The following is a 21,939-nucleotide window of genomic DNA, read 5'->3' on the forward strand; positions in this document are numbered from 1 at the left end:
ATTTTCTTCCAGTGTGGCACAACAATTCCTGCCAGTTCCTCCTATTCAATTAGAATGTGTCTCCTCCTTGTTTTGACGTGGTAATTGTTACACTTTACATTTCAATTTTAAAAGAACATACATTTCAAAAACAGCGGAATTTAAATACATTTTTAAATGATCATTTGCTTTGAAGGACATGGCAATATTTAAAACACCAACATCAATCCTTCTTGAACACTGAGTCCTCTGCAGTTTCCGAGAAAAGGTAAATTATTTTTCTGTTTGGATGCTTCTGAAGAAAACTCTCTCTTCCTCTTAGATTCCGCACACTAGATGGGGCTACATCCATAACTGGAAAGTGGAGTTAAATTGGAGAAATAAACCTTAGGCAATTACATTCAATTACATTTTATGGATCCTTTCACGACCTGCGTTTGGTTAATTTAAGCTTGAGAATCATTACGCTGGCATTTCCTTTCAATTTAAGCATACATTACATCATTGTTCTAAATAGATAATATATTTAAACAGCAATCTTGTCGTTTATTCCAGTGTTGCTGCCATTATTAAGGATATTGAATCTGTGGAGATAATCCAGGAAAAGCTTTGCAATGTTCACACAGTTTATACCGAATAACAGACCAAAAGATGCAAATCACAGAAAAAGGGGACATAGATATTCCAAAAACTGTCTTGGCTCAAAAATGTGCGCATCTGGGTGGCGTCGCAGTGGGAGGAACATTCAGCAACAATGCCGAGACTTCATGGAGGGTGCGGCAGGATGATGCTTCCTCCTCCGAACAGCCCTGCCTCCCAGCGGACCCACTGTGCCATGCGCATCGCTCCGACACTCAGTGTTGAGCATGTGGGGCCCCTTAAAGAGAAGCGCCGAGTAGACGGCGCAGAGTTTCTCCATTGAAGAGTCACCGCAATGAGGAACAGCGCCGAACCGGCACAATGCGCTCCAGGCTCCCAGGGACCGCCTGCCTATTGCGAACCATTGGACTTTGCATCCTCCTCTCGAACACTGCAGCTTACTTTGGGTCAGATGGTTAACTTTTTATTCAGGCATTTTGCAAATGGTGATTCACTGTCATTTTCTAGTCACTGTATGGGAGTACCCTAATTTATTAAAGCTTCAATAATTAATTAAGCACGCGTAAATGTCTAACGTCTTCATATTCAGTTTGTTATTTCATTTGTTATTTAATTTTTAATTGTGTTTACTAGTCATTTTGCAATTTTTTAAAACGGAATTTGATAGGAAAAATTTAAATAGCTTTAAAACAACAGTCACCAGTGTGGGAAATATTAAAACTTTGTCAGCTAATTACCGTAAGAAATTATTTACTGAAAAGTTTCTATTTCTTTTTTAATTATACAGTTGGATGTTTTTTTTAACATAGAACAAGATTTACATTTACTATTGTTTTTTTCTTAATTACAGGCTGACAGGCCGAGAGCCATTGGTGCTTTTACCAGGTCCATTTTCCAATGAAGCTCCATCGGGGAAGGCCCACCTGAAGCAGTGCGAGCAGATGAGTCTGACCAGGCGGCAGAAGAGGATGTGCCGCAGAGAGCCCGGTTTAGCCGAGACGCTCCGGGAGTCGGTGCGCCTCGGCCAGTTGGAGTGTCGCTATCAATTCAGAAACGAGCGCTGGAACTGCACCTTGGATGGCCGAGGAAGCCTCTTAAAAAGAGGTGAGCGCGCATTCTGGTTCTGATTTCTGCTACTTCAACTTCAACTGACTTTATCACAGAGATATGAAATGGGCTGTTGCTGGTTCAGAACAAAATTTGTCTGAGTGTGTCTGTGTGTGGGCGGGTGCGTGTGACTGTGTGTAAAATCTGGTTGATGACTTTTTTCTAAACAGAAGGTAATCTATAAGAATAAGCAAAAACACTGAGTAAACCTCCCATCGGCTGCAGCATTGCAAAAGCATATAATCAAACTTGCATGTCTGCTTACTCTAATAAAATCTAAATTGGTGGTTTTTATCAGTGCATGTAGTCACAAGCCTCACATGATGTTTCCTTTACTAGAATTTTACATAAAATCTTGTGAAATACAATGTTAAGTATCATTTTTTTTCTCTGCTATTAAGTTTTTTAATTGTTTGATATGCAAAGTTAAGATTTTCTTTTCCCTTGTCTGAACTTTAAACTTTTGGCCACAGGTAAGAAATAATTCTCCCTTGCAATTAAATTGAATTTTCCTTCTTAAAATTTGTTCTGCATGACTTTTGAAACATTTAATAAGCTACACATTCAACTGCATTGGATAACATTTTAAAACAAGTTGCAGATCTGCTGTGCACACAAAAATCCTGTAGGACAGTCCAGACTTTATGCATATGGATATCATTGTGTGGGAGAACATGAACAGGTCAGCACAGAGGTAATGAGGGAGTAGAGCGCCAAGAAATGTGGCAAACGATGTGGAGAGTGCTTGAGCCCTGCGGTTATTTTTATCTCAGGGAAAATGCCCATTCCCAGAGGAAAAGGGTGGTGTGATTACCCACTTTCATCTGGGAAAATCCTTCCTAGTCAAAATAACAATTAATTAGATGAAAATATACACTGGTGACGACTTTGGGGGAAACAAAATAACAGTGCAGAGCCACAAGAAGAGGTCAGAGGAGAGGTTTTGACACAAGTAAGCGTACAGGATTCCTGAGGTTGTTGTAAACCATGACAACGTAGTGAGATTTTTGTAAACAAGTTGGGTTAATTGCTTAATTATTGGAAAGAAAACACATTTTTTTGGATTAGATCCACTGACAATTACTGCCACAGACATAAAACGGCTGTTGAAGATGTTTTTTATGTATCACTGGCAGCAGAGTTATTTAACCATTTGGTGCCTACTTTCTTTTAATCCAGCATTTAAGGAGACTGCCTTCCTTCTGGCTGTGTCCTCCGCTGCACTAACCCATGCACTCGCCAAAGCTTGCAGCTCAGGCCGGATGGAGAGGTGCACATGTGATGACTCCCCCGGGATCCAGCACAGAGAAGCGTGGCAATGGGGGGTCTGTGGAGACAACCTGAAATACAGCACCAAGTTCCTCAAAAAGTTCCTCGGCCAAAAGAGGGTCAGCAAAGACCTTAGGGCGCAGGTCGATGCTCACAACATCAACGTTGGTATCCGGGTGAGTGCTTAAACAAAATGTGTTTATGCAGCATGTCAGACCTCTCATTCCTTTATTTATTGTTTCCTTTAAGTTGGGCTGCAATTTCACCTGCCAATTAAACATGATGCTGACAACTTTAGGCTTTACCCATTTGGTTTTGAAGCTTCCAGTCAAAAATCACCCCCTCCACCAATTCCCCTTTGTATTTGCTTCCATGTTTTGACCTGGGTGGGTTAGGCAGTGCAGCAAGGAGACAACATGGCTGTGGGATCATTGGAGCCAGGTGTTCTCAGGCATGATAAAGCTTGCTGTGCGGGCCAACAGAAAATTAAAGGTCTCATGTCGGAGAGAGCGATTATAACCGTGGCCTCTTTTTAATATACGAGCAAGCATTTTTTTCCTCTTACTGGATCACTGTGCTCTTCATAAATCCACCTAATGTTCATAACCACCACTCTGAAAATAGGGAGCCTCAGGGCGCATCTCCTGTGGCTCGCACCTAAAAAGACAAGTCTGTTGGAGGAACCAAAAGACAAAACAGGAAGAACTCTATCTTATCTCATCTCAAGTGAGCTAAAAGTTTTACACTATTGTCACCAAAAAGTCCAGCAGCCGAGTTTACAAAAAAAACACAAGAGGTTGTAGACTCCTGAGCTCACAGTAATGGTGTTTAGAAGCCCCTCAGGGGCATTCATACCTGTGCAGGGAGGGAGGACCTGAGTAGAACTTTTCAACCCAGCAGAGCCCTCTGGCTTTTTTAGTTTGACCTATCTCTGGCCCCTCTCTACAGCGGCAGCTCTCAGCCTGACTGATCATGCTCCAATCACTGACCATCAAGCTCAGTGAAGAAATCCCATACAGAGCCTTGCAAAAGTATGAGTAAACCTCCCCTTTTGTTACATCAGAACAACAAACTTTAGAACATTTTTTATTCAGTTTTGATGTGAGTGATCACTACAAAGTGGTGCATGAAGGTGAAATGAAAAATAGATGTCAAATCTACAAATGAACATCTAAGATATGTGGCATTTATTTACCCCATTACTCTGATATTCCTAAAATACAGAGCACCTAGTCATCTGCAGAAATCTATTAATGTGAATAGATTCACAAGTATGTGAATGTTTATCAAAGTATTATGGAACAATATTTAAAGCTTTACTATAAATAGCTAACTGAGTACAAATGCTAAATTACCAAGAAGTGGCCATTTACCCAAGGAAACTCTGGAGGAGTTGCAGCTGTAAACATATTTTACCACAGCTCAGGTGGTAAAATATGTTAAAAAGACTGTCACTGATTGTGTTCACTACACAAATCTAGCATTTAGAAAGAAGTAAGCTATTGTTAGAAAAAGGTGGCAAGCTTATTTAAAGCCTGCTACCTCCAATGTAAGGTACAGCACACAAGTTGAAGAAGAATTTCTGCTCTGATTGGATTGATATTGCACTTTTTGGGCTTCATGCGAAACACTATGTGTCATGAAAAATTAACGCTGCACTTCTATTTCAGCACAGCAACCCAAACTACAATGCAATGGCTTTGATCAGAGCTTATTAATGTGTTAAAGTAGAACAACATTCAATTGGGACTTTTTGGCAAGACTTAAAACTTGAGGTTTACCAGTGTTTTCTGACTGAGTTTGCGTTATTTTACAAAATGAGATGAGCAAAAAATGAGATGTGCTAAGTTGTTCGGATGTATTACACAAACAGAGATAAATCCCAAATGACTTGCAACTGTAACTGCAAAGTTTTACAAAGTATTGTCTACAAATCCTGGCAAAACTTTTCAAGTTTTTTTTAATTTTTTTTTTTTAGAAAACAGTATTATTTTCCTTCCTATTCATAATATATTAAAATCTGTGTTTACAAGGTGTACTGTCTACAAGCTGTTGATCTTTATTGGTTTTTTTCCTGTATAGAAATTTCTCATATATTTTTTCCATGAGCATGCATGTACTAGAAACTGGGCGGAGAGATTCCCCAGTCTGTTCTTCTTGTCACCTCTGCCTCAGGCGAACGAGACAGAAGGGAGACAGGCAGAGCTAGTTTCAACACATTGAGAAAAAAAAATTCAAGAGCTGTCCGAATGAGAAATGCAGAGCGAATGAAATACGACAAGCTAAACAGCTCCCCTCAATCCATTATGTCGAAATTTTTAAACCAAGGAAAGCGACTGGCTCATCTCCGTTAAACCTTAACCCACCCTGAAGGAAACTGTCTCTCCAGCCAGATAGATCCCTCAGATAAGAAAGCAGGTAATGAATCAAACTGAAAGAGTTGACATTTCTCTCTTTTTGTCCCTCCTATCTCAGGCAGTGAAGAGTGGGCTGAAAACAACCTGCAAATGTCATGGAGTCTCCGGCTCCTGTGCCGTACGGACTTGCTGGAAGCAGCTGTCCCCTTTCCATGACACTGGGCGGCTGCTGAAGTATAGATACGACAACGCCGTGAGAGTGTTGAGCGTCACCAATGCGGCCACAGGAGAGACTGAGCTCGCGGGGCCCAAACGCCATGGCCAGAGCCCCAGGAACACTGACCTGGTCTACCTGGAGGACTCCCCCAGCTTCTGCAGGCCCTCCCGCTACTCGCCGGGCACGGGGGGCCGGTCGTGCACCAAAGACACAAGCTGTCAGAGTCTGTGCTGTGGACGCGGCTACAACACGGCCATGCGGCTCACCAGCCTGTCCTGCCACTGCCAGGTGCGCTGGTGCTGCCATGTGGAATGCCAGACGTGCGTGAGGGAAGAGGAGGTGTACACCTGCAAGAATGCATAAACAAACATTTGGAGAAAGGAGATGATCCGATGAAGCAGTGGGGAGAAAAAAAAAGGACAAAACTCTGACCTTCATGGGTACTCCACTGCAGAATGTCACGTCAACGCATGTGTTTGCAAATATCACTTAAGACTTGCATGATATTTTGGGAGAAAAACACTAATGTGCCACTACAATACTGTTGGTTCTTTGCTAATTATCAGATTACAGTAGATGATGATGTTTCCAGACTACTCTACTTCTCCTTAGCTGGATGCACTGAAATCTCACTTTTTCTACAAAAGAGGGAATCAAGATCCTCAAAATGGGAACCAGACTGGATCTTACCAGCAGTATGAACTCGACACTGACTGATTGATGTGGTATTCAGCCTCCCATATTTTACTATTTATTGTGCCACTTTCTGTGCCTCGCATACTGCTGCTTTATGCATTAAATCTTGTAATCTAGTATTGCCAAAAAGGCTGTAAAGGAGTTAAGATGACTCCGCCTGCCTGTCTCTGACTGCTGTGGAGAACTTTTAAAGTTCTGTTCTGAGTAAAAGCACTTAAGTTGCTCTTGCTACATATTATACCAAATGAATTATTGATGCTGGGGTCTAACATGCCTAGATAGAATCACTGGAAGCTTTATGGTGGCTTGCACCACTGACATACCTTATTATGTGCATTAACAGGGTTATCGTGTACAGAAAGAAGCTTTGTGTTTTCAGTTGCTCTTATGGAAATGTCTATGGAAATGTGCTGTTGAGAACAAAGGGAGATTAGCACACTGCTGGAAACGCTGACCACTCTCTTTGAAATCCAACTTAATTTTGGGGGATGCCAGTTCTGCTTTTTTCTAATTGTAGGTATTTTCAGAAGTATAAATTTTTCTATACTTTCAAGTATAAAATTAAATCGCCAGAATATTTGCTCTTTAGAGTCCAAATTAGCCGCATCTTTGTTCTGCATGCCTTTGAAGTGAATCAGTCACGCTCCCCATTTTCCCTAATTGCTAATCAAAGAAAATGACCACGTTTACTCCACCACCACCCCCCTTGCATCCAGCTCAGCGTCCATGTGTGCAGGTCAAAAGTGCAAGCTGGACCCCAGAGTGTCTGTTTTTATTGGGCCGTTTCATGCTTCATTGGACTGCCTCTGAACTGCAGATGAGCTATGAATATAACTCACATCGGGGCTCCAGGCGTCTGACAATGTGGAGTTGTAATTTTTCTACCTCACTTCAACTTTTGGCAAATATCAGTAAGATTTATGAGCTATGCAGAGTTTTCTTCTCTGTAGATACATGTCTTTCCCTCTGCATTTGGTTGAAATATATTTTAGATGTCTGTGCAGGTTCTTTGAATGTGGAATTATGTGTAATTGTTTTTTTTCTGTTTTGAAACTTTGTTGCTTTACACTTTTTTATTTAAAACAAATAAGATTAATAAAAAGAGATACATTTGTAAGGATTGTGTGTTTTGTTGTGTGTTGCTCGGTTGCATTCAGCCACGCACAAGAGTCCCCACACAGGAAAGAAGTGAGCTGAATCCACCTGCCTGCTACTTGGTGCTCTGCGTCTATTGAGCAAAACCATTTCCTGTTAATGATGCCCTGCCCTCCTTTTCATCTGAAAACACTGTGGTCTTTCTGCATCGCCATCAACCACAAAGTAAAAGGCAAAGGGGTTAGTGGGTGAATGGGTTGGGGGGAGTGGAAGACATGCATACAGGTGTTCTGCCTCTGGCCAACACACCAACTACGATGACAATCTTAATGACGATGATGACAAGGATGATGACTCAGTGGATTGCTTGACCCCCAGATTGCACACAATGGGCCGCCCCACAAATGCGACATGAACAGTTTACATCCTATTACCCGTGAATCATAACTTTCCAACCGTTTGCATGAGTGCATCTGCACACAGAGGCCCATTGTGTGGAGTATTTAAAGCATACTCTTGCGCTTTTGATGTTGCTCTCTAATTATGGTGATTATGCACATTATTCCTGATTAAAACATCAGTTTGAGACCTCTTATACCGCAGTGCAATAAGTTCAAATATTCCTTATGGATATACATAAAAGCAGAGGTAATAGTTGCACTACTTCAACATTATTTTTGCTCAAGTAAAAGTATGCGAGAAATTACACAAGTAGGAGTAAAACAACAAGATAAAGTACTTGGTAACTGAACACAACAACTGAATTAATATTTAAAATTGATGTCATCAGACAAACAAAGTTTTACAATTCTTTGCAAAAAACCTTTATTTTTATGACTAAGATGTAAAAAAGAACAAAATATCAAATTCAGGCAGAAAAAAACACTTTTCCAAATCAAAGTTTTTCATTATAAAGCTTATAATCCAATACTTCCATAAGGTCATGTGCTGGGCCAGGGTAAAGTACTGCCAATAACAATGTAAGGTGTTTACTGTAGCATGATGATCTTGAAATTGAACAGCAAAATAGAATTAGAACAACAAAGCTTTTGTACAAAGAACAAGTCATCTTAGACTATAATTGTAATTCATTCAGTGTAGTTTTTCACAGTAGGTAGAGTATTTAGAATATTTTTTTAAGAATAGTATCATAAAAGCTGTAGTCAAATATAATATAAGCACAATGTAGGGAAACTACTAAAAGTGAAGTGTTTCTCCAACATGTTACTCAAGTAAACATAAATACTTATTGCCCACCTTTGCATACAAATTATCTCCTTATTTTCAAACTATACCTTTTATTGTTACTCTTGGTACTTTTAATTCTTTGATTTCATTGCAAAAAATTAAAGAATTGGATGTTGTTAAATTTGTTTGTGCAACAAAAGGATTATGTTTTTTTTCTTCAAAGCTATACATTTATCTTTAGAGACACTTTCAAATCAAATCAAATCAAATTTTATTTGTATAGCACATTTCAGCAGCAAGGCATTTCAAAGTGCTTTACATCAAATCAAACACAAAAACACAATGCAACATAGAATCAACAATAAAAACACAACATCAAGTCAGATTCTGTCAATAAACTTGCAATTGATTACGTTTCAAATACAACTCTAAACAAGTGGGTTTTTAGTTGAGATTTAAAGGAAATCAGTGTTTCAGCTGTTTTACAGTTTTCTGGAAGTTTGTTCCAGATTTTAGGTGCATAGATGCTAAATGCCGCCAAAAAAACAAACTTGTCATTTTATTTGCAAATCTTTGTTTCATCAAGATCGAATCTAGTCTGCTAAAAACAGGCTTTCACAAGCACTTGTGGTAATATCACAAGATGCATAATAACACTGATTATTAAAGCTATTTTGGTTCTAACCAATTTTGTCCTTTCTCTTTTCATTAATGACTTTTTCAATATTTCCTTCAAGGATGTTCTCTTGTATTGTGCACTGTATACCTACAGCAACATATTTTAACCAGGTGTAAGAATGCTACATAAATTTTAGAAAAATGGTGCAAAAATAAAACCCAGGGAAGAAGTTTGTGAAGAGGGCCAAGGCATACTAAAGTTGACATATTTCTCTATGAAGTATTTATTAAGATTTATTCTACAGTGGGAGGAAAAAAATAATTCATAGACCTTTGATGTCCTAATGTACTTTATTTGAACTTAAGTCTTTACGGTCCACAATAGTTTTCCCCATATGTTTATCAGCTTTTGTTTTATTGTCAGTATATGTTTATGAAATATACAGCACTGGGTAATATTATTATTTGCACATTAAAGTCAAGGGTTGAGCAGTTGATTAGCACTGATGCCTCACAACAAAAACAACCAGATTTGAATCTTGATCTGCCTCTTTCTGTCTGTTTTCTTGCCACCAAATACATGTGAATGCACCAGTTGTGAATCCCACTTTTTGCAGTTTGCATCTTTGAAAGCTTTGTTAATAATAACCTCAGAAAAGAAACAATAGCCCCAAAGAGTCTGAGGCTTTTCTGTCACAGCATTACTTTCATAAGGCTGCTGCAATTCTTTTATTGCTCTGCATTGCAATAGACCTGGGTTTTGCAACCTGCGGCTGTTGAGCCATAAGTGGCTCATTGGACATTCAATAATTTCTCTACATAACTTCAGAGAAAGTTAGCTTTATATAGCTGGAGTGAAGGCAGAAATGTCTCTTTGGATTGTGAAGGTTGCAGATCCCCACAATAGACAATACTAAGCTAGATTCTTGCAAAACATTCTTTGCAAGGGTAGATTGCATTCAACATATAAAACTTCATGAATGACTTGGGTTATGCAGCAACTCAGTGTAGCATATTTCTGCATGGCCCTTTGGACTTTTTGTTCAAAGATTTATTTAATACCTCAGGTAAGTTATGAATTCACTGTTGGTCTGAGGTCAAACAAGTTCATATTGCCACACAATTGACTCAACATATTAACTTTTCATACAAAAAAATTGCAGATCAATATTTAACTTTATTCAACGAGAATGCATTGCAATAAAAAAGCTGCATTTCTCTAAGCAGAGCTGCAGGTAAGAAAGCGAAATGAGACAGAGAAGCGTGTCACAGACAGTACACTGGACTAAGGTTTGATATATTGAAGGCCTTGAAAGAAGACAAGGATGGAGGGATGAGGAGGGATGTTTTGCAGCCCCAGGAGGCCTATCCCCTGCCGCTGCTCTTGTGATTTTATAATAAACTACTAAAGCCTTCATTTCCCTCACTGCCCCAAGTGGAGGGGGTGCTGCAACGAGTTTGACCGAATCCAGAGCTGAATTCGCACGCACACAATCTCCAAGGTGGGGTTGGGCAGAGCAGGGATGCAGTCTGGATGTGGAGACAGATGAGGGCAGAGAGGCTTTTTGCATATGTGTACGAGTATACCTGCCCGCGCACACCTGTTGTCACTTCAGCAGGAGTGAGATGAGAGAGTGTGTTTGTAGTGAGGTTTTCCTCTGCGGGTGTGGGCTACAGGCAGCCTGCCAGAGCCTCAGAAGCCACCCTGAGACATTGTAATTTTTAAAACATAGGACAACTCTGAGGGTTTGGTTCAAGTAAAGGTTACGAAGTTGACCAGCACAATCTGATGAAGAGTTAGGATAAATTTTTAAACAAGGGTTTGGATGTTTATTCAGATATGCACAAAATTATGCATTGTTAAGCTGAAGCATTTTTTCCATTGCAACTCACATAGCCTTCAGGTTTATACATCACTCATTTGTGAAAGAACAGTAGATGTTAAATGAGGCGTAGGAGGCTTGGACGACATTTTGCTCAAGGACACAGAGAGCAGCCCCGTCTTGTAATCAGAACCAGATAGCCTCAGGTCCATCCACACCCTCCTAGCACTTGAAACCCCATGCCCTTACTCCATATGAACAAATTAATGATGAAATAATTACAAAGAGAAGAAATAGAAAAAGAAAAGGAAAAGAGCACAGGACGGAGACTTGTGAATACAGCATGGGGTAGGAATTTGGAATGTGAAATGAGTAATGCATTTGCTCAACCCACAACAAGAACATGCACTGCCTAGAGCTACAACGAGGCTGAGTGCATACCTGTATGGGAGGAGGCGAAATTGGAGGTATCTCTGAGGTTGGGGTGATTGAACCTCGTTTAATCCAAAATTTTTTCCTGCAAAATAAGTGCATGCATTTCAATCCTTGGACTTCCCTAACACATGATATTTATGAATTATTACATTTTATGTTGAATGGTTTCAAGAGTGTTCAGAAATATTTTAGATACATAAAGATTCAATGCTACATCCTGCAGATGTCATTGTCTCAATGTGCTGAATGACCTTTGACCTCATTTGGTCATTTCATCAATGAGGCAAAGTCAGGTGAAAATGTTACTATGAACAAATCTGCACCTGAGAGGAAATTCTCCCGGTTCCATCAGACCAAGAACTACACCTTTGCGCTGTCCTAAAGTAGTTTCAGGCAGGAAGTAGAGGTCTGGTCACATGACCTTTCACACTAGATACATGAAATCGATATTGCTTAGAGTAGACACATTATTGTTTTATTTTAAAACTTCAATTAGCTGCCAAAAGTCAAAACAATTGTTCTAGAGCTCCCAGAAATGAGAAAAAATGTCTGGCATTAATTAATAATTAAGTAAAGTCCTGGCTGTGGCAGACGACATGAAAGACTTAACTGATTGGACAACGCAGCTTTAAAGATGGATGTTTACAAAAGCAAGATTTTTTAAACAAGCCTCAAGCTTACTGGATCAATAGATACTGAGTTTAACATGAAACAATATCCTTGGGGTGTGATGTGTTTTTATGTTTGTTTTGTTTTTTTATAGTTTACAGAATAACTTAATAATAATATTTGATATTTTTAGAATGGATTTATAAGTACCTAAAATTTATAGGTTCTGTTTTTTTTTTTAATTTAGGTCCATAAAAGACTGGATAACACTTCCTGATAAACAGAAAACGTAAACGTTTCATGTTTTTCCACTCGGTTAAGAAATGGTTTCTCAGTACCCAATGCTGTTAACTTTAATGATCATTAACATGCTTGCTCTCAAATAAATAGTTTTTAAACATTCTGAATATGGTAAAATTTCCATAATTTAAATCAGATTTCTCCAACTTGTACATGTTCACCAATTAACAGCTGGAGATAGGTACCAACTCTAATCAGATCAAAACAAAATTAAAGATTTTGGTCTATTTGCAAACAACAATTTGAGGAAGAAAATTAACACTAGACATGTTCTCAAACTGTGGTGGCTTCAGGGTTTTCTTCAGCAGAAAGAAGAGTTTATCTTACCATCAACTCTGAGCAGGGAAGCTGATCAAAGTAAGATGGATGAAGCTAAGTACAGGATAATCCTGGAGGAGGCTACAAAACACTTTTGATTAGTTCAGCTTCCAGCAGGGAAATAAGCCTAAAAATACAGCCAGAGCTACAAGGGAATGGTTTCAGGGGTCTCAAACTCCAATCCTCAAGGGCCGCTGTCTTGCAACTTTTAGATGTGCCTCTGCTGCACCACACCTGAATAGAATAATTAGGTCATTAGCAAGGCTTTGGAGAACTGATCTACACAAAGAGGAGGTAATTAAGCCATTTCATTCCAGTGTTTTGTACCTGTGGCACATCTAAAAACTGCAGGACAGCGGCCCTCGAGGACTGGAGTTTGAGACCCCTGGTTTAGATCAAGGAATTATAATATCACAGCTTGGCCTAGTCAAAGTCCAGACGTAAATATAATCAAGAATTTTGAGAGAGACGTCCAAATTTCTGTCCTTGTATGCTTTCCATCCAGTCTCCAGTCAGTATGTGCAAAGCTGGCAAAGACATAATCCAAAATATCTGCAGCTAAATTGTGTTTTTCTTATAGATTCATAGACATACAGAAAACCTCATGCACACATAAAAAAAGAAAAATGTTAGTGTATGCATTGTTTTTCATGTACCTGTCCCAAAGTTGGTAAACACAAAAATATGAGTGCATGAGAGGTAAAAGGGGAAAAAAAGAACTTAGAGAAGTGAATGTTATCTTGGGTTGAATTCTTCACAAATCTTCCACTAGGGTGAAGATAAATTGCTAAAAGGACTGTAAGTAAAGTTAAAAACCTGCATAAAAAATAATATTTAATGCTTGACTGCAGAGAATAAACTGTTTTAAGCATCGTTCTAGAACAGAAATAAATCAAAAGAAGAATCTGGTTAATATTTTCTGGGATAATATTCCTGTAAATGTTTGTTTCATCCCTACTGAAATGACCAGCGAGCGCCCCTCACTTCCTTTCCTACTGAGAATCTCCTGGAGGAGTCTGTTCCCATGCCTTTCCACAGGAACACCTGCGGCCTTAACAGTATGGTTTACCAGACCTCCACTGTGATAGGATATGTAAGACCTTGTGCACCTTCATAACTTACTCCCCTTGCTCAATGTATGGCACTCCACTTGATTTTTCTCACACATGGCCACAAAAACTTTGACCTCCATCACAGGCAAAATAAAACTTTCCCACATCAACAATGTAGGAGGAAAAACAATGATAAAGGCCAGAGCAATGTGTTCTCCTCAACCAGCAACATCTTGGAAAAATAAGTCTGGGATAATACATAATCTCTACAGCTACACAAGAGTGCCATCTTGGCGCTGTGCTGATGAGAGCTCGCAATTAAGCCATCACTGTCACAAAAGGAAGCAACCATACAGTAATGTATAGTCGAAGTGTTAAGTCTTTTGAGCTTTGTGAGCCACAGGCTAAGCAAACTAACTCACAGGACTTAATGATGGTGACTAGGAAGCTGTCAGGCAGGGGAGGCCCAGTGATGCACTGTTTATGTTCCCAGCCTTGCTAGCTGTCAGCAAGCTTTGGAGGTGGAGAGCATTTCTTATCGTAGGAAATCTGCATGTCGCAGATGGGATAGCAACATTATTCTTTGTCATATTGGAGCTCAAAACAAGACAAAAGGAAAGACACCACTGGTTATCAGCTTAGAAAGTTATAAAGAATCTTATTATTTCATCCAGAGACAAGCAGAAGAAGTTTAAGAACCTCATTAGGAGCAGGTTTAGGCGTTTTCCTTTAGACAGTAGGTCCCCCATATAAGGAAGTGGTAGTGGTATTTTTGAGTACTTTTGTAGTTTCTCTGGCATACAGAAGGCTCAATCAAACAATAAAAAATAACAAATGAAGAAAAATTTTGTATAAAATGGTATTTATCCATCAGGATGATTCCAGGAAGGCATTACATAGAAAATATAACATAAAGTAGAGTGGGAGAAAGGTAAATTAAATCAGAGGTCACAAAATCCAGTCTAGTTCAGTAGGACAAGCCCCTGCTCCTATACTCATCTGAATTAAGTGGCTAAATTACCTCATCAGACTCCAATTAATTTCAATAGAGAAGTGCTAATGATCCAGATATTTGAATCAGGTGTGTTAAAGCAGAGATACAGTACATCCAAAAGTTGAAAGACACTGGATTGTGATCCCTGGATTAAATGCTAATGCTGCTATATAGCAGTGTTCCTAGCAGTATGAATCCACCTATCTTTGAACATCTGACCTGGTAGGGAAACAACAGGGGTGGTCAGTCAGATTTCTGGGTGGGCGATTGGGGGGTGGTGGCATCCATTCTGACCCTGTTCCCAGCACAACAAACTAAGACGTTGGGAGCTTATGAGTTTCTCCTGTCAAATCTGACAGGCTCTCATTTGCTTTCATTCAGCGTCTCATCACGGCTTCAAAGACGGGTGGCTCATCTCCCTCAGGGGTGGAGTGAGAAGATCAACGCTCCCTCAAAAAATGACTGGTATCCAAAATTTTTGACCCAAGGCAATCTCGCTCCTCATAATTGGCTTCTTCATTCTGTCAATCACTGCAGAGTTATGACGCATTACTCTGCCTGGAAAACATCATTAAGTATATTGTGCAGGAGTGATTCAATAACCTATCATTTTCTCTTAGTGAACAAAACAGCGTTATTGAAGGACGTACTCTTTGTAGTCTCCAGTCCACTGAGGGTTTTCTTCTAGCTCCTGTTGTATAACCAGGATTGGTGGGAGAGGGGGCCTGATCCAGCCCTAAATTGTATTTGTTTGAAAGTTGCCCAAAGGCCAAAAGTCTGGCACTGAGAAACAACATTCTTTGATGATCCAGATACATTCGAGAGGTAGGGTTAGTTCATGGACAACCTTATTTTAAGATAAACAATATACTCAAGGTTTCATGGTAATATTTGTATATCAGATCTGGGGAAAAAACGGGTCTTGATCAGTCAGAAGGGTCGGATACAGCTCCACACCTGGTGTCTGGAATCCAGTTTGTGCCTGTGGTGCTCAGGTGTGGAACAACACCAGTAAGCTCATCTCATCCTTTCCTCGGGGCTGAAGTATGAAGGACAGACAGAGAGAACCCTACGACCCAAATGCAACTGCATATATCTCAGGAAAAACTTTGACAGAGGGGGCTTCTTCCTCCCTCTTTTTTGCTACTCTGAGCAGCCGGTTAAAGCTCTACACGTCCAACCACTGCCCCGGGGAAATGTTATGACAATCAAAAACGGTGAACAGCAGGAGCAAGAAGTGGCATGAACAGATTTCAGGGTTTCAGACATGAGAGGTAGGCTGAGAGGGACCTCTTTCGGGACGTGTGTCGCCCGAAGATAAAACTCGTGTACGGTCAGGTCGCCACGGAAAAGCTGTCTGGGCCCATTTCTGACTGCTGCGCTGAATGAAGAAAACAAATACAGCTACCAGTAGTAAACAGGAACTCATGTGACAACTCATGAATATAATTATGTCAAAAGATGCTTGAATTTATTTTACTTACTGCCAGTGCAGTCACTTCCTCCCAGACACCACAGTGACAGAGGTCTGGGGTAAAATGATTGAGATGTGGTTTTGTTTAGGTGCCAGGCAGTGCCCCAGGACAATATTTCTCCTACTCAGTCACCAAGGAGATATTGTGAAAATGTTACTGCTTATTCTGGAAAATCTAATCATGGTTCTTTTCCCACAGTCAGTGGCTAAGAACTTCATAAACACCTTGTTTCTTTCCTCTGAATTCCTCTATGGAGATTATTTTAGAGAAAAGAAAAGGTGATATTAGCAACCTGGTCTTCATTATTTGCTTGCAAAAAAGTTGGATGAACAAGCAGAAATATTCTGACAACTGTCTGTGGGGAAAAAAATAGGATAGCCTAAGTAGACCCAATAAAGGAGAGCTGACAAAAACTAGCCTCAGGACATGCTTTCTCAGTCTTTCCTGTCGCATGTCTACATGTCAACAGATTATGCCGTAACTCTTGAAACTTGTGGGTCAAAAAGATTGCTGTCAGCTTCTACCTTTAAGAGAATATGCAGTATAATGGGAACTGTAGCCTAAAGCCTGATATTTAAAGTGGTGAAAAGATAGTAAAGGACTGATAGACAGTAAAAGAGAAACTTGGTTTCACTGTTTACATTGCTCGTCCCCTAAGCTATTTCTTTAGTTATAGGATTTCTGAAAGACTTTTTAGTCATCAAGCTAATTTTTATTTCTGATTAACCTGAGTAAATACAAAAAAATAATGATTTTGGTTATCAAGAGGAATCAAATCAACTTGGCTATTAAAGGCCATAAATCATTTGCAATAACCTGTAGCAAGTCTTTTACATTAACTCCCAAAGTTTTAAAATGATTTTAGAAACCCTGCCCTGTCTATTAGATATATGGCTCCTTCTCATCTATTGAATTTTGGTGCTGAATGATGGTAAATTTTTCATTTGTCGTCAGACAGGTTCTACTTATAGAACATTTTTATTCTACAGCTCTGGCAGTCACCAAGCCAGATTAAACTTTTCAAATATTTGGTTGATCATTATTAAAATATGGTTTAATAATGAATGAAGTGTAATTACCTTTTCACATAAGCAAAGGTTGTTTTAGTTGCTTTTAATTATATTTGGTTTCATTTCTTTTTTCTCAAAATTTAAGTTTGGAAAAAGCAGAAAAACTTGTGAAGAGGGCAAATACATATTTTATGCAGCTCTGGAACTGAAATTTTGAAGTAAGTTATCTTATTTTTAGCTGACCATTGCTCGAAGACCACGCACTTCACTGAGCTTCCTCGTCATGATCTCCACAGAAGAAAAAAATTATTAAGATGTCAACATAAAGATACATTTTATCTAAGGTTATTCATGTGAAACTGAAAAGTAAATGAAATGCACAAAATATAGTCAAGTAAGAAAAGCAGTGTGCATGTGGATGGTTCGGAAATAACTCTGTTTCTAAACAACAGTGTGAAAAACTTAATAGGTTCCCATAATTTTGTCATAGATAATTACTAACAAGACGTGATGCCGAAGGTAAGTAAAAAGTGTAAAACGACTGTTTTTCTCTAGCTCGAGTGAGACATCTTCGTTTTTGTTTAGATCTCTGTCAGTTTCCGCTTTCTCATTTCCGTACACAAAAGCTCTGCTGATGACGTGTACACACTGCTTCGTCGTTAGCTGGCTAGCTTAGCCACCTGTTAGAGTACAAGGGGATAAAATTAAAAGGATTGAAAGAAAACTAAGGACACAAGGCGTTTCAGCGAATCCATAAAAATGGAGACGCTTTACCACCAGACCAACAAGTGAGTGCAGTGACAGCTTCTGTGAAAACTGTGCCGACTCTGTTAGCTGACTTAGCTGTGTAATGTAACTAACCTAGCAACCGAATTAACGGTCCAGTTTCAAAGAAAACTCATTGACAAAATACTTAGAATAACTGTGAAATGTGTTTGGCATGTGTTGGTGTGGTAATGAAAAATACATCACTTACGTTTGTATTTAAATGTCTCAGTTTCTGTTCAATTAAACGCTGTATTTGTATTGGATTAGACAAATCCAGGAGGTGCAGTCTCAAATGGGAAACCTGGAAAGGACAGACCGCGAATCAGTTCACTGTGAGTATGATCATGGCGATGGTTAAATTCAGTTTCACCTATAAATTTCGTTCTGATTCAGACAACAGAGAAGTTGTTGCCACTTCCTTATCTAAAAGTTCTCCATACAAGTTCCTTGTGGTAGCTTCTCGTTAATGTTTTGGATAGGCTGGTAGAGGCAAGTGCCTCTCTGACGGGTTGTTTTCTGTGGATGGTGCCCGTCACATCAGCTCTGGGTCGGGACAGGAAGCACTAGGGTGGGAGCCAGTCTGTCCACCTCCTCAGTCCCTTCACGAACTATGACATCAGCTTACATTTTTTCCTAAACGAGGATGTAAGCAAAAAAAAAAAATAAAAGCAAAAGCATACACACAAAACAAAAACATTAACTACAAAAATGTACCTGATTTCAAGAATATATTTTAAAAGGGTTTTTTTTGTTGACATATATCACAAATTCAGTTTTAAAACATCTTTAAGTAGAATAAGTTTATCCAGGTTTGACCTGTCTATTTGCTTGCCTGCTATAGTATAAAGACAAGGAAGCACTGAAAATGCTCTGATCTATTTGTTATAAATGGAAAAGAAGATTATGAATCTCAATTTGCATTTAAAAATATCTTATTACAGTTTAGATTGATGCAATTGAGTTCTGAACAGTGTAAATATGAAAGATTTAAAACTTGAGATGGTCAAACACAATCCACTTACAGTGTACAGCAATATTTAGCTTTTACATAATGCAGAACACAGATGGCACACACTTCTTTCACTGGGAATAAAAATAGCCTTCTTGTTTTGTTTTTTTTTTTTAGGTTATTTTTATTTTTTTTACCTGTCCCTGTTTTCCTCCTGACTGGGTCAGAAAGCTATATCTGCTATTTTAAAAACTGACACTGAATGTAAGTTAAAACAATAAATAAAGAGTATAAATCCACTAATACCCATTACAATGTAAAAATTGACTGAAATATGTGTATAGTGATCGTTAATATGTGTATCTATTTTCCTTCCTCTAAGATCTTTTTTTTTTCTCCATTTCAAGTGTTGGAGAATGAACTACAGGCTAGAATCGACCAGATCTTCACTCATCTGGAACGCCTCGAGATTCTGGCCAGTAAAGAACCACCAAACCGCCGCCAGAATGCCAAACTGTGAGTGTTGAGTGATTCAACTGCTGGTGGCCGTAAAAGGCCCAAATCTGACAGCGTAAGCTGTATCTCATAAAGGCACAGGGTGGATGCCGAAGACAAAAACAGCTCTGTGCTGCCCTGTGGCGATGTGGCTCTATGAAAACATTTCCTCTGAAGCCCCGTCATCGTCGGCGTTCCAGCTACATTAGGCAGAGATTCATCTCTGGCTTGGGTAAACAGGCCCTAGGGCACAGTGTTCGCCATAAGCTTTCCTCTGATCCCAGCAGGTCTCTAGGAATACCTAAGTGAAGAATAAGAATGGGCCTGGGAGAGACTCTTAACAGATTCGAGCTCCAAATGAATTAACTATGAATTTCAGGATGATGTGAGGGAATAAACAGCACAATATTTTATTCTAATGGACAGGCATGAATTTAATGTTTATTGTTTTGCCAAAACTACCATGAATTTTAGTGTCTTAAAATAGTTATTGAAATAGTTACTGATGCAAAAGATGGTTAAAAAAGGTAACGGGTGATAGAAACTGAATTGAGTTCTTTGTATAATCTAGTGTGTTGTTTCTAAAAAAGGATTTCTTCTGTTGCTTTTCCATCAGACGAGTGGATCAGCTGAAGTATGATGTTCAGCACCTGCGGACTGCTCTCCAAAACTTCCAGCACAGACGTTACACCAGAGAAGCCCAGGAGAGAGAGAGGGAGGAACTCCTGAGCCGCACCTTCACCACAAATGTAAGCTGCATGTGCCTGAATACGACATCACATTCAAACTTAAAATTGTAATATTTGAAGTTTAGTGAAGACTAGGAGTTCAGTTTGATTATCAATAACATTCTGTTTTTCCATTGAGGACATGTAGGGTTAAACCTTTTCGCATTTTGTCACAGTACAACCACAAACCTTCATTTAAGTTTCATTTTGTAATTGTGATGTGGGAAATAAAATATACGTGAAGCGTCAGCTTTCATCAGTCTACACTGCTTCACATGTACAGCAAAAAATATGTTGGTGTTTTCTGGTTAGAGCAGGGGCCTCAAACTCCAGTCCTCGAGGGCTGCTGTCCTGCAACTTTTAGATGTGCCTCTGCTAATAGAATAAGTAAGTCATTAAGGCTCTGGAGAACTGATCTACACAAGGAGGAGGTAATTAAGCCATTTCATTCCAGTGCTTTGTACCTGTGGCACATCTAAAAACTCAGGACTGGAGTTTGAGGCCTTTGGGTTAGAGCATAAAAATCAGTTCTGCACTTTTCTGATTTTTATTTCTAAAAAAACTTTCAATTCCATACTTAATCTTTTCATTTCACAGTTATGTGCCATGTTGTGCTACTCTGTCAGACAAAATACCAATGAAGTATGAAAATTGCAGTTGCAACTACAGAAGTATAAATACTGCAGGTGACAGTATTTTAATAGAGTGATATGATTTCTCTAGTTAAATATAGTGTAGTTAAAACAATGTTGTATTTTAACAGGATGCGGATACCTCCATCCACATAGATGAGACCTTACAGTTAAACACGAGCCTGCACAATGCACACCGAGGCATGGACGATCTCCTGGGCAGCGGCAGTAGCATCCTCAATGGCCTCAGAGATCAAAGGTCAACTCTCAAGGTGTGTGCTAATCAATAAAATAAATTCTCTGAGCTAGCTTAAACGTTTTCATGTTTAACACCAGAAATCATATCTAAAGAGGAAGATAATTACATCCTTGGCCCAGTTTCCATAATAATTATGTCATTGTTACCAGGGGCATTCTAAGTGGGTGGGTGAGTCCTCGTTTCAAGAGAGGAGATGGGCTTCCTGGCTTTGGCTTTAGACTCTTCTTATCAGGGTGTGACTGCTGATCAGCACTCTCAGCCAGGCAGTCCAGACATGAGAAACTCCTGACAGAGTAGTGGAGTCAGGGAGGCGCTTGGCCCTCTCCCAAACTCAGACAAATTAGTGCTCATAATGAACAATGTGCTGTGGCCATACAGCTGTTGAAGTCATTGCTTGTTTTTGTTTTTGGCTGCACAGGGGACGCACAAGAAGATGCTGGATGTAGCTAACATGTTGGGTCTTTCTAACACAGTTATGAGACTAATAGAAAGGCGAGCCACGCAGGATAAGTTCATCATGATTGGAGGCATGTTGTTGACCTGCGTCTTCCTGTTCCTCGTCATCAGATACCTGGGCTGACCACGCCTAGGTACTCAATCAGATGTGGACATTTCAGGAAAACATCATCCCACAGGATATGAAATTTAAAGTGATTTTAATAAAAGGTGCCATTGTTTTTTTGTTGTTTACTTCCAATAAACTCACCACTTTACTTTGAATATATGTTAAAGAGTTAGGCTGAAGAAGTTCCTATCCAGACAGTATTTTATAGTGTGGAACTTTTCTGTTGATCAGTTTTCCATAGACTTGCAACCAAATGTGGACTCTTCTTCAAACTTCTCCTGTTTTTTCTTTCATATTACAAAAATGTCCTCAATGTATGATTGAAAACAAGTCTGAATGTGTGAAAACATTTATTTCATTCTGTGAATGTTTAATTACCCAAAGTAATCGGACATCCACAG

The 21,939-nt window shown here is 39.3% G+C and overlaps 2 protein-coding genes and 1 long non-coding RNA gene across 3 annotated transcripts; 2 read left to right on the forward strand and 1 right to left on the reverse strand.

Moving 5' to 3' along the window:
* The first annotated feature begins 769 nt into the window (after nucleotides 1-769).
* Nucleotides 770-7,342, forward strand: wnt9b (wingless-type MMTV integration site family, member 9B). The gene is made up of 4 exons (XM_044099426.1): nucleotides 770-1,025; nucleotides 1,430-1,683; nucleotides 2,866-3,131; nucleotides 5,431-7,342. The coding sequence occupies exons 1-4, from the start codon at nucleotides 940-942 to the stop codon at nucleotides 5,890-5,892; spliced, it is 1,068 nt and encodes a 355-aa protein (XP_043955361.1). The 5' UTR covers nucleotides 770-939; the 3' UTR covers nucleotides 5,893-7,342.
* LOC122821470 lies at nucleotides 5,793-12,769 on the reverse strand. The gene is made up of 4 exons (XR_006369023.1): nucleotides 12,621-12,769; nucleotides 11,708-11,813; nucleotides 11,391-11,466; nucleotides 5,793-5,876 (listed from the first exon to the last, which is right to left on the reverse strand). It is a non-coding gene; the product is annotated as an uncharacterized LOC122821470 (long non-coding RNA).
* A 4,935-nt stretch (nucleotides 12,770-17,704) lies between these two features.
* On the forward strand, nucleotides 17,705-21,650 carry gosr2 (golgi SNAP receptor complex member 2). Its single transcript, XM_044099427.1, has 6 exons — nucleotides 17,705-17,930; nucleotides 18,178-18,242; nucleotides 19,267-19,375; nucleotides 19,971-20,103; nucleotides 20,846-20,986; nucleotides 21,392-21,650. Exons 1-6 carry the CDS (start codon nucleotides 17,902-17,904, stop codon nucleotides 21,551-21,553), a joined length of 639 nt encoding a protein of 212 aa, XP_043955362.1. The 5' UTR covers nucleotides 17,705-17,901; the 3' UTR covers nucleotides 21,554-21,650.
* Nucleotides 21,651-21,939: the final 289 nt, after the last annotated feature.

This window comes from Gambusia affinis, linkage group LG19 (assembly GCF_019740435.1).
Source record: "Gambusia affinis linkage group LG19, SWU_Gaff_1.0, whole genome shotgun sequence".
Lineage (NCBI taxonomy): Eukaryota > Metazoa > Chordata > Actinopteri > Cyprinodontiformes > Poeciliidae > Gambusia > Gambusia affinis.

What these genes read in the sequence shown, in the direction of transcription:
- wnt9b (XM_044099426.1), top strand. Translation starts at nt 940, where the DNA reads ATGCGCTCCAGGCTCCCAGGGACCGCCTGCCTATTGCGAACCATTGGA. An exon ending in AACACTGCAGCTTACTTTGG is followed by an intron (nt 1,026 to 1,429) that starts GTCAGATGGTTA and finishes TCTTAATTACAG; the next exon opens with GCTGACAGGCCGAGAGCCAT. An exon ending in AGGAAGCCTCTTAAAAAGAG is followed by an intron (nt 1,684 to 2,865) that starts GTGAGCGCGCAT and finishes CTTTTAATCCAG; the next exon opens with CATTTAAGGAGACTGCCTTC.
- gosr2 (XM_044099427.1), top strand. Translation starts at nt 17,902, where the DNA reads ATGGAGACGCTTTACCACCAGACCAACAA. An exon ending in CTTTACCACCAGACCAACAA is followed by an intron (nt 17,931 to 18,177) that starts GTGAGTGCAGTG and finishes GTATTGGATTAG; the next exon opens with ACAAATCCAGGAGGTGCAGT. An exon ending in GCCGCACCTTCACCACAAAT is followed by an intron (nt 20,104 to 20,845) that starts GTAAGCTGCATG and finishes GTATTTTAACAG; the next exon opens with GATGCGGATACCTCCATCCA.